The 12,871-nt window shown below is 44.2% G+C and overlaps 1 protein-coding gene across 3 annotated transcripts in view; it reads left to right on the top strand.

Moving 5' to 3' along the window:
- Positions 1-5,489, top strand: part of LOC8050618 (potassium voltage-gated channel protein Shaw) — a 199,036-nt gene extending 193,547 nt beyond the window's left edge. For 2 of the 3 annotated variants that reach the window (XM_042291710.1, XM_042291709.1), the window contains one exon: positions 4,797-5,489. In XM_042291710.1, coding sequence (XP_042147644.1) covers positions 4,797-4,833 — 37 coding nt within the window. In that variant the 3' untranslated portion in view covers positions 4,834-5,489. The remainder of the gene's footprint in view (positions 1-4,796) is intronic. The other variant, XR_003916706.4, reaches the window with a different exon arrangement.
- The last annotated feature ends 7,382 nt before the right edge of the window (positions 5,490-12,871 follow it).

Here is a 12,871-nt window from a genome sequence, read left to right as displayed (position 1 = left end):
CTCGCTCGGTACTGGGTGATCCTCTTGAAAATTTCCTGCAAATTGCCTCACATACGGCTCCAAGGAGGACACCTGGGTACCCGGAGTCACGAAGCCGGGCCATCTGCTTCTGAAAGCTGGCGTCAGCTTGATGCAACCATCAAGCTGACGCCAGCTTTCAGAAGCAGATGGCCCGGCTTCGTGACTCCGGGTACCCAGGTGTCCTCCTTGGAGCCGTATGTGAGGCAATTTGCAGGAAATTTTCAAGAGGATCACCCAGTACCGAGCGAGACAGACAGACTTCACGAGCGAACTTCGCAGTAGTCCCCTAGATCCACGGTGTCACCCACCGGCTCAAAAAGATCGCTGCACGACAAAACGTCAGCGTGGTGTGCTCGGCACCGAACAGAGGGAACTCTATGTGCCGCCAAGTAAATCGGGCCACGAACCGCCAGCCAACCTGCAATACTGTTTGTAGAAAACACGTCAGGCGACTCCGATGTCTCGGATGGAATGTTTTTAATCACGCGCGCTCGCGACCACCTCAGCGCTTGTGCATGGCGATGGTGCCGCGAGCTAAAAGAGAAAACAAAAAACAACAAAGTGTCTAGCACGGGGCCCCTACAGGGGTGGCCTTGGTCACCCGCCGCTGCTAGTGCTGGGCCTCGGCGTTTCCCGACCACGAGCAAGGCCACACCTGTAGGGGCCCCGTGCTAGACACTTTGTTGTTTTTTTGTTTTCTCTTTTAGCTCGCGGCACCATCGCCATGCACAAGCGCTGAGGTGGTCGCGAGCGCGCGTGATTAAAAACATTCCATCCGAGACATCGGAGTCGCCTGACGTGTTTTCTACAAACTGGTGACCCTCACGTTACAGGTCTGCGTCGCCACGAGATTCGCGTTCTGACCAGCACTGCTGGTACCATCGCCGCTTCGGTTTGCGAAACGCTGCTCAGACGTTCCAGCGATTCATTGACAAGATCACGTCCGGGTCACCAGTTTGTAGAAAACACGTCAGGCGACTTCGATGTCTCGGATGGAATGTTTTTAATCACGCGCGCTCGCGACCACCTCAGCGCTTGTGCATGGCGATGGTGCCGCGAGCTAAAAGAGAAAACAAAAAAACAACAAAGTGTCTAGCACGGGGCCCCTACACTGCACACAGGAATAAGTACACCATGTGCCAGACCGGTGTGGTATACAAGATTCCTATGTCATGTGGGAGCAGCTACATTGGGCAGACGGGACGCTGCGTTAACGACAGAGTCAGGGAGCACGCGGCGTCGGTGCAAGGCACGGGAGCAGGGCACCTTGCTGCCCATTGCCGCACGTGCGGGTGCAGGCCACAGTTTAGTAGCGTCTCCATTATTAACAGACACAGGAATGCTTTCGCGCGCGAGATCCTCGAGGCCCTGGCCATTGAGCAAACCGGCGACGACTGCGTGAGCATGCCCTCCATCACGGTCAGCAAGAAAGAAAGGCAGTTTTTGCAGTGTGGCACGGCGCCGTGAAAGGGACTAGGAGGGACATGTTTCGGCGGTGGTCTGTGGGTTGGACCAAAATTAATAATTAATAATTTAATGTAATTAATTAGTTTCAATTTTAATTTAATATTATTTAATCAGTATTTTCATTTATTAGTGTACTGTAAGGATTTAGGGTCATTCATTGGCATTACTTTAGGAGTGAATTTGTGGGTCACAGTGATGAAGAAGAAATATAAAGTCTTAGTTGATAGTCAGCGGTGTGTATGTCTCTGTTTCTCCCTGTCTGTGTTTGTCCCTCTCGTTCTAGCTGACCATTTACCTAAATTAACTTCTTTCTCCGGAATTGCCGCAATCCATTGTATACGCCGTTGCTCGTCGGTTGGGAAGGAGGATATGTGGACCTTCGGTCCTCCGACATAATTTTCCCGACACGGCACACAACACTTATAAGGAATTGATCCTCATATTTACACACACAAAAACACTAGAGACCCTGGTCGCCGACAGAGGCGTCTTGTCTCCGTATTTCGAGCAGCTTTCTTGTATGAATTTGCATCGCTTGCGAGCCGCCTGCAGTCTGATAAAATTGCGTCGGCACGTCGCGTATTCTTATTCTTTTTTACATTATATTTAGCCGGTACAAGCTATAACACACTTCCGTCGTTGACGCTCAGACCGAACGCATCGGGGGATAAAGGTGCATAAAAAAAAGAGAGAAACAAAAAAAAAAGTATTTCCGCGGGCCATCCGGAGTGCTTCCTCATCATCGCCGGAGATGCTCGGCGGTGAAAAACCCCTGTTGGCTCTCCTCGCTTGTCCTTGGAGCATCGACGTAGTTGACGCAACAAAACAAAGCGCGCAGGTTTTAGCTTCCAGAAGGTGTTGGCCACATTCACGCGTCGCCATGGGGTTGGTCTTTGTTCGCAGCGCGCGGCTCAGAACTAAAGTTCCGAGATAAGAGGTTCCTATTAAAGTCCCTAGATAAGAGCTTCCTACAAGTAGCGACATAAGGTCCTTTGAACTTCTTTTATAAGCAATGACAACCAATACAAATGACAGAGCACATTCCGCTGGAACAAAATGGCGGCATTTAATTTAAGCCTCTGCTGTCCGCCACCCATTCGCTTCCTACAACCTGCACCGTCACGCAGTCGGCGCTTCAAAGAATGTCACTACTTGTAGGAAGCTCTTATCTATGGACTTTATAGCGACGTTCTATAAAGCGCCGTCTGCGTGACGGTGCAGGTTTTAGGAAGCGAATGGCGGCGTGCAGCAGAGGTTTGAACTGAATGCCGTCATTTTGTTCCAGCGGAATGTGCTTTGTCATTTGTATTGGTTGTCGTTACTTGTAAAAAAAGTATCAAAAGGGACTTTAGTTCTTAGTTCCGTTCCTACAAGTAGCGACATTCTTTGAAGCCCGACTGCGTGGCGGTGCAGGTTTCGGGAAGCGAATGGCGGCGCACAGCGGAAGACAGAACTGAACGATGCCATTTTGTGCCAGCGGAATGTGCTTTGTCGTTTGTATCTGCAGTCGTTACTCGTAGAAAGAAGTTTCCAGGGACGAACAGTTCCCTCCTCTCCCCCCATGGCTCGCCTCTCGCTCGTCGTTCGACGCGCCGGACCGCGGCTATGGTAACCGCGGTATATTCAACGGAATGCGTATACGTTTCGAAGCACCGCCTAGATGGTGTTCCACCGTTACTCCACGGAACACGCAGTTTTGAAACAAAAATCTAGATGGCGCTTCAAACGACTGGAGGCGGACTGAAGTGAGTGAAGGGGGTATAATCTCCGCGGAAGTTCCACCACTGAGGTAATCTAGGGTAACGTTAGTCGGTGATAGCAAACGCTCAGTTGACGCAGCTTTTAATATGGCTCCTTCAAATCGCAGTGTCGGCTGCGATCAGACGCAGTGTGAAACGTAGAGTAACTCGCATTTATCGTCTGTCAAGGACAACAATCCTGATTATGCTCCGTTTCTGTCCAAGTCCGCACGCAGCCGACACTACGATTCGATGGAAGCGATCAAGCAGCGCCAGAAGCGCATCGTCACGGTGCTCCTAGTCTTGGTGGGTTCTCGCTATCACCGGCTAAACCAACTACGCGCAGAATGTTTGTCTTTTTAGACTTAGGCTAGGTGGCGCAAGCTACCGCCCATTGCAAAGGGTATAGCCATTAACATCCATCCATCCATCCAGAACAGGATCCAGAGGCAATACGCCTGTTGCTGTCAGTAAGGGGGCGCTGCAGCGTTCACGAGACGCGACCACGAAAGAGGCGCCTCCGCCAGCGTGCGCGAAACGCGACCATTTAATGCTGACGTGAACTGGCGTCCCAGCGTCCCATCATGCACCTTCCACAGGCGTAAACTAGCCTCTTTGAGCGTCGTTTCTCAGCGTCTCCTAACGGTTCATGCGCACTGACAGAGCGTTTGAAAGGATGCAACGCTACGCACAGCGGAAACGTGACTTAGAAATATCTGTTGCTGCTCGCCAGGACGCTGTTCAGAACTTGAGAGCTGCGTGTCTATGGGTGACGCTACTCGATTGAATCCTTCGAACTGTAGCTTCGACTGCGGTCGGAATTAAGGTACCTCCCAGTCAAGATAATAATCCTTGGCAGAAGATAAAATTTAAGTATGTCCCAAGCCTCGCTTATAATCCCTTTCCACAATAAGATTCGGCGCTTCCCACGAGGGAGCAAGCTGTTCATGAGGCCCCCCGTAACAAGTGACATCAGATAGGCATATCATTCTGATAACACAATTCACGTTATTTTTCCCACTGTTCTATAGACCTTTGCAAAAATCGCCTTCTGCGCGCTGCGATGTTTGTCTACTGAACTGTGGAACGCCTTCTCAGCATGCTCTGTTGGTCTGCTGTGCGGTATATCGGACGCTGCGCAAGCGTCCACAGCTCCGTGACTCAGCGTTTTTCGCCCGGGTGATAGGCGATGCAAAGTTCTATACGCTGTACCGTGTAAAACGGCGTGTGACAAAACTGTCTGGATCCGAGTTTGAAGTCGGCTGTCTCGGAGCCAACGCTGAGTGGCAGATGCACCCTGGCCCCCAACAACCGGCTTCTAACGTGGATGAACGACTGCCGAGGTTTGACTAGACTACTATCTGCAGGGTTCGCTCTGCTAAAGTGGAAAGAGGGGGGAACAGCTTCCACTTAGTATATGGTCATTGCTATGGCCATCCATCTAGTTCTCAAACTATGCGTACGTTTTTAGTAGTTCTTTCGGGACGCTATAAAGTGTTTCTGATCTGACAGATAACGATACCACCATACCAAAAAGCGCGACTCCTTGTTTTTGCTTTCTCTTTGCAGCGCAACAACAAAACAACTGAGGAGGAGCTTGGACTAGTTATGCAATGCAAATACGGTGTGCGCGTGTACATAGACAACCGAGATGCTGGCGGACACCAAGACTGTGGCGTGCCCTTCTCTGCACCATGGAACAACCGGGCAAGGACGGACGTGCATTGTTCCTCCGCTTCTTGTTTCTTCCTTTTTTTTTTTCTTTTTTTTTTTTAAGCAAACGAACTCGGATATTTTATCTCTTGTTCATATTTATAAGACATCTAGGCTTCAGCTGCAGATCCCAGAGTACATAATTATATCGCTGTTAATTATAGTACCATAATGCGGAGTCGTTGGGCGAAGGATGTGGTGTTGGCTTGTTCTTGAAAGCAGAGCTCTATGAATCGGAAACGGACGAGTGCTTTTTCACTACGAGACTTCGTATGTACATATTCCGCTCTTGTAATGTAGTTACACGAAGCAAATGGACCAATAGGTATTTTTTGAAGAAAAGAATATGTTTATTAACGAAGAAAGCTGGATGCATTTTCAAATGTCGACGATGTGGAGCAAAAGACCTGCTTACGGTGTTTGTTTCATTTGAGTGATTGTTAACCATTGTAAACGTAGAATACAAAATAGCATTGCATCTTGACATACCTAAGTGGCAGTTAACAGAGCCATAAAGAAAGTTTTAAATAAAAGGTTGCTCAAAATATTGAAGAGATGGTAGTTTCATTTTGTACTCTCTCTATATGCGTGTGTGTATGCGTATTTTGATGTCCGGCAAGCTATTGCGGGAGTACATTGCAATCTCAGAGAAACAATAGTGAGGGTAGTCAGGTGGTGAATGATTGATTAGGAATGTACATAGCGTGACCCGTTAGTTTTCGTTACCAAGCGACGCCCAGAAAGCTTCGTAAATTCACACACAGTCATAGCTAGGCGTCAGCAAACTTTAAGCATCGTTCCTGTCGAAAAGTTGCCACTTTTGTAATGGCGTCACACTCTCCATTTCATCCTGGTTTAGTAAATTGTTCAACAAATGCTGTTAAAATAGTCGCCCTCTCAAACACGCTTTTCTGAAGAAAAAGGCAAATCCAATGGACGAAATATCATTGAAAAATCACTGAAAAGGGGAATATATCACGGAATATTAGAACCTCATTGTTACTAAGCAGACGAGTCATTATTGGTGCTTTCTTCCATTACACAAGCAGCTGTTCGCAGCTTCCCGAATGCCTGTTTCACGTGATCGAAAAATTTCCTGCAGAATAAAATTGTGCTAACGCGTCGAACAATTCAAAAAGGCTTCAGTGAAGTGGACCATCTATTATATCTTGCGTATCGTATGCCGCGCCAATACAAGCTTCCGGAAAAAAATATTTTTTTTATTTTTTATCGTCCATTTACTTCCGTTTTGACGTAAATAAATTAAGAAGAAGAAAACAAAAGTGTTCCCTTCACATCACGGGTATTTGTTGAGGAAGAAGGCATCATGGAGGAATTCCTGGAAGCCTACTTGTTAGGCGTACTTTTTTTCTTTTTTTTCAATAGATTCATTCTGAAAGCCCATAAATCAATAATGGCGGTCGCCATTTCTTGGGCACAAGGCGTGTGATTGGACCCGAGTCCTTGCCGAACGCTGACGCAGCCCTCTGTCCAATACAAGCTCAGAGTATGTGCCCCAACAATGGCGGACTCGAATGATTGCCCCAGAAGCTACTAGATAACGCGCTCTGTTGAAAAATGGTCTATTCATAGGTCTGTGAATAGCAGAAACTGGACCACTACTAGATGTTGCCCATTCCGCGTAGCGGTTGTGTATATTAAAGACATTTTGTTTGTTACCATGAAATGAACCACGAACCATTGACATTTTGCTTGTCACTGCGGTGCCTTGTCCAAATTTTAGCTGCTTTTCCTACGGCTAATAGCCCGTACTTTTTTCATTTATAAAAAAAACAAAAAAAAAACTGCATGTATATATGTATGCGTTGGTTTTACTTTGTTCTGCTGTTGGCCATTTAATTGTGGCGGCAATATTAATTGACAGAAGACAGTACATTTACTTCCCTGATAGCTTGACCGCCGTTTGGTTGGTTTGTGCTAAATCACACACCTTCACCGGAAAAAAAAAAGTGCATGCATGGACACATTATGAGTCTACTAAACTTCCCTTAAAAGTTGTAACAAACTTTGAAAAAAATATAAAATCTAATAATAAATGGGGGCCGATTTTTTTTTTTTCCAACTTCCAATGAACTGAGGAAGAAAAACAAGAGCGACGAAACATTTTTTAATATGCTCTCCCAAAGGTTCCCGCCTGGTTTCTGCCGTCATTTCATCACGAGAACAAGACCCTCAGTCGCCACAAACGTTCGTCCCTGACCCCCATCATCGAGGACATTCGTTTGTCCTTCCCAAAGCCTCGTGCAATCTCCTCCGTACTGATTACACGTGTGTGGCGAGCGACGGCCTTGCCGACGCAAGATGGAATGTTTCGAGATCCCGGGCGACAGCCTTCTTTGTGGAGGGCTTCCAAAACCTTGTGCCATGTCAGAATAACTGCACAAATATGTGTAGTGATTATAGAAGTAGCTAGAGCAATGTGTCTCTATTCTGTGTTTATTAAAAGATTTCTCGCCGCTCACGTTTCTTTTTGTCCAGTTCATCGGAAACGTAAAAAAGAAAAGCAGTCCTCGTTTTTTTTTTTTTTTCTTCTTCTTGTTTTTAGATTCCGATTAAGATTTCAATTGTCGCGAGTTTCAACACATCATTTCAGTTGCCATGTTCCCCTAAGCTACATCTTATTTCAGATAATTTTCGGCAATCGCAGAGAGGTATAACACACATAAACACGCGGTGCAGAAAATTGCCAAAGGCTTACGTGATGCCAGGCGCGATCACACTTTTATTTGCTTAAACTTCGTAAAATACAAGTATTTAATATACGCTTATTTGTTGCACTTGGGCTGGAAAAAAAAAACAAAAAAACTCATGACTATGATTATGGTTTTGCGATATAGGTGTTCATTTAAATCAGTCCTCGAAGCTCATACATTACTCTCATGTGCCTAGCAAACAGCTGACCAAAGAAACCGCTTGAGGTGCCTCGATCGTTCAGCGTGAAGCACTCCTATCAGCCTTTAGTTGCCGTCGACAAAATACCAGCGTCTGGGGTTCGTTTCATGGAGTAATCAAGCAGGCTTTATCTCGGTCCACATGTCGACGTGACACTGCATGTCGGTGATGAAGAAACAAATATTGGCTCGACATTAGAAGTTTTCAAAGGCTTATATTACTGAATCCAATAACGTCAACACTTGATTCAAGTTATGTCCTAGCGTTAAACACGATCGTAAGTCTGCGGATCGTAAGCAGCAGTAACAGACGGACGATTTATGAATTCGGAAATTACGGTCTGTGCGTAGGCGAGCTGGTGGAAGTTTACCATGGCGATTTTAACCCGAGACTGGAGTAGGAGGAAATGGTTTACAGTGGAAGAGAAAGTAAAAGGTTTGACGGCGTCTCTGTTGTCGATCCCTGCAACAAGGACAGACGCGGTCTGCCCGTTATACAGGGTGTCACAAAAGAAAATTTACACGTTTTTTTGCACCGCAAAAATAAACTAGGCATCGCCGAACGCTCATCCTCCGCCCAAAGGTAGCGCTAGAGGTCACGACCAGATGCCAAAGTTTCAGCCCGATCCGATAAATTAATCAAAAGTTATAAGTGATTTTCTGAAAATTTCAATGGGAAAATGGCGGCCGACGGAGTTTTCAAACACATGGGGCTCTATGGCACCAGAAACCGAAAACAGGCGGAAATGGGCTCCATTTTCCCATTGAAATTTAAAAAAAAAATCGCTTATAACTTTTGATTAAGTTATCGGATCGGCCTGAAACTTTGGCATCTGGTTGTGACCTCTAGCTCTACCTTTGGGCAGAGACTGAGCGTTCGGCGATGCCTAGTTTATTTTTGCGGTAAAAAAGACCGCGTAAATTTTCTTTTGTGACACCCTGTACTTTCTCTTACACTGTAAAAAAATTTCCTCCTTCCACCCAAGTCTCGGGTTAGAATCATCATGGTTATGAATTCCGCTTAAATAATGGGAATAACGCGGTTGGCAGATGCTTGTAGGTTACGGGTCACAACTGGGATATTTAATTTGTATTAAATTAAGCGCGATTTCATTATTTCATTTCCAGCTTTTAATGAGCTTGGATCAACCGACTACATTATATGTCATTTGCGACACAGCACTCTACTCAATCTGAAAGTAGTAGTTCATGACAGTGAGGCTGAATAAACAACACAGAAAAATTGCTTTAGCCTATTTTGTTTGTTATTGGGTCTGCATGCTGGCGTGCTGGAATGCGACCTATGTCCCAAGCAGGGCCGTAACCAGGGGGGGGGGGGGGGGGGGGGGTGTTAGGGGGTTCTGACCCCCCCCCGAAATTTTTTTCTGGGTACGTCCCTGGTCGGTGCACTGGCAGCCAGCCGATTTTAATCTCCACCTCTGCGCACGCGCAGTGGCGCCGGTCGGCTACCGGGTACCAAACCGGGACCGGTTCTCCGGTTTGCTGTAACTCTCCATTATATGCTACCGATGCACATGATTCATAGGCAAAAATAAGACAATAGACACTTTCACAATGGCCGCCGTTGTCCCCGAAACCCCCCCCCCCCCCCCCCCCCCCCCCGAAATTTTTTTCTGGGTACGGCCCTGGTCCCAAGCCACTGAAATTTGAAGATGCCAGTATAAAAAGTGTTCTTGGGGAAAGTGATTGTATTCTGGTGCATCCTCTAAAAGCACAATAACATGCTCATCGGTTCACCCTTCATAGATTGCAAGAGTAACATGCGAGTTCTGCACAACCTCCAAAAACTTACTGGACGGTTCAACAGAACAGACAGAACTACACACGAGACAAGCGATGTCGCTTAACCTTTTCTTGGGTGATTCTTTTCGTTGCACTTAAATGTTTTAGAACACACTCTTCAAAATCGTGTTAATCCATACGGGCTGCGATTAAAAAGTATCCAAATATTTTCAGATAACTTATTAATCGTGCATCAGCGACTTTGTCGCACAGGAGTGCGAACAGCTTTTACTTTTTCTTCACTTTTGAATACCGGAACGTCCATATCACTCTCAACACTTTCACGGTCATCTTTGAAACGTTTGTACCGCCCATAAGCTTGCGTACGACTTTACAGTAATCTCCATACAGTTTCTGTAACATTACGTAGATGTCTTCGAAAGCCAAGAGCAGTTTTTAAAAACAATTTACGTAAATTCGTCTTTTTTTTTTTGTGACAAATGCGGGCTACAGGAACGCATATGCACAGTACACGGTGACTCCCATTGCGACGCGCAATACAAAGTTAGCCTGGAAACTTATTGATCAAACCTCGTACCTTCAATCGATTGCATCAATGTGCTCACTGCCTCTCTGAAACCACTAAATTCATCCAAGATAACATTGTGGTATAATAATTATAAAGTATTTCCCGGGAGAAATTTCGCTGAAACTATTGTCAGAAACTCGCATCACACACTGCATTCATCCTAACAGCAGACTTGTACAGAACATCATTAATTACTTTAATAAATGCCGGAAGAAAAAAAACATGACCCCACTTGCTGTTATTAAATTGCCTGTAACATATGGGTGTTACTGTCAAGACCGGTTATAACAAAGTTGGTTAATACGAAATAGCGGCTACAGCGAAGCGATCACGATTTCCCATTCCCTTTAGCACTTCGTTAACCGAAGTTTTTTATAACGAAATAGCGGATATAACGAAGTGATTTCCAATTCCCGTTGACTTCGTTATAACCAGCCTCGACAGCATACGCCGAGTCCTGACTATTTTTATGAAATGCGGGAAATGTCAAGGATACGGGAACGAGAGGGGAATGGGGGAACGTACATAGTTCTGGTCAGGGTTGAGTATAGAAGTCGAGATGATTTAGAGTGATTTAGATCATGATTTAAATCGTGATTTAAATCACTCCTATTTTATTACGATGATTTAGATCAGACGTTTCCCACAAAAATAATCTCCAAAATATTTTTATTTACCGTTCGTCTATCATTTAATGTTTTCTATGTGCATTTGTTTTCAACATCTGGGAAACCCAAGAGAAGAGACTAAAAGAGGGACGTTGAAAGTACAGCAGATCGCCTGTATTTTGTTATTCCCAGCATTTATTTTGTGTTTATAACACATTCATTAAGCAAGACCTACAGATTGCTGAACATGATCAAAAAGCGGTGCTCTTCTGAGCAAGTCCGTGTAGAGCTTTCTACCTTGCCTTTCGTCAATTGCGTTATGTCCCTTTGTAATGAGATCAGAATGTGAAAGAAACAAAAACAAAAAAAATTAATACTTTATTGGAAGCAAATAAAAAAACGAAAAAGTACATAAAACTTATTCACTGCTTTTTGTTCTAGTATAGATATTAATTACACTATACTTTAAAATATTAAACATACAGTAACCCTTTCTTTTGCATAGTTTTGACGATCGGAAGAATTTAATTATTGACTTCCTGTTTAAGAATTACATCCAGTGTAAAGAAACTTTTTTAGCTAAAGATTTTAATTAAAAAGAAATCTTATTTACTAATTTTTTTTAATCATGTTTTTTTTTCATTTTGGTTTTGGTTGAGCTTGCTTAGCATGATTCTCTGCGAAGATGTAAAGAATAAATGAGAAAGAACCAGGCAAAAGTAAATGGCATAAGAGAGAGAATAAGAAAAGTTCAAGCAAAGAGGTACCGCTTCTAAAAGCTGTAGAAGGTTTGAGTGTTGACAAGCGGATTAATTTTAAAATGTTGTACAGGGTGTTTGCTTTGAATTCAAACAAAATAGAAAAAAAAAAGTGTATGTGTGCGAGAGGGGGTGCGACAGTTACATGGATGCCGAAGGATAACCACCACAATATTTATAATTAACTAAAATTTGTCAATTCACTTTTTAATTAACACTTTTATGAGTTATGCTGCAATTGCTACCAATTTAAACGATGTGCAGAAAGGAAATGGAATTTTAGATATTCATCTATGGGTTTTCGGAATTTTTTTTTTTTTTTTCGAATATATCACTACATATCACGGTGGGCAAGAATTGCGGCACTACTCTGCTGCATCGGGTTTGTGGATCAGGTGACAATAACACATAAAACTCATAAATTAATATCTTAAAGCCCGTTGCTACTTTGCAAATTGAATTCAGCTTAGTCTTCAGCTGACAGTAATTATACTTAAGTGCTGAACATCACATAAATCCCCTTTTAACATTCAATGATGTCAATAAACATGCAGTGAAGGTGATATTCATGCAACTGTTACCCCCCTCTTCTGTTTTAAATTATTCGAACTAAAAACTAACACCGTGTACATTACGTTGTTCAGGATCTCGCACCAGTGAGAGCAAATCTGTCAAAACGACGGCATTGATGGTCACCGTACACTTCACAATAAAAAAAGAACTTGGAATATTGTCTCCTAGTCACTGTGGTGGGGTCAAAAGGGAGTGTTGCGATGAAACTTCTGCATTTGGTCTCTTTGGTAAAGCACGATTAATATTCATTAGAAGCGGGATTGGAAGATTAGAAGCGGGATTGGAAGTTAGTAAACACATTTATTTGAAGAGCAGTTGATAGGAAGTTCTAGTGGATTGTTCCGACACTTGATGACATGGTGCATGCGCAAAGGCACGGGCGGAATATTGTGTATTGTTACCGGAACAATTTACTAAAACTCTCTAATAATGCCAAAAGCAGTGAAGGAACTGCTTTCAGTTTGTACTGTATTCATCTATCCAGATGCTTGCTAACAAATCTCTCCAAAAATAAAGAAAAATATACTTTGATGATTATTCTGTCGTTAACGAAGTCAGCAATATTTTTGCAAGGCTTATTAATTTGAGAAATATAGCGAGCCAGGGAAAGCACCTCTCACCTCTTTCCACTTTAGCAGAGGGAATGCTGGAAAGGAGGAGACCCAATCTCCAGCGTTTGCACCACTAAAGTGCAAGAGGTGTGAGGACCTTCCTCTGAAATCTTAACCCGACACCGACTATAGCAACC

The sequence above is a fragment of the Ixodes scapularis genome, unplaced genomic scaffold (genome assembly GCF_016920785.2).
Source record: "Ixodes scapularis isolate PalLabHiFi unplaced genomic scaffold, ASM1692078v2 PGA_scaffold2__306_contigs__length_199485367, whole genome shotgun sequence".
Classification (NCBI taxonomy): Eukaryota; Metazoa; Arthropoda; class Arachnida; order Ixodida; family Ixodidae; genus Ixodes; species Ixodes scapularis.
The sequence above is the reverse complement of the archived record's forward strand: the minus strand, read 5'-3'. Positions and strand labels throughout refer to the sequence as shown.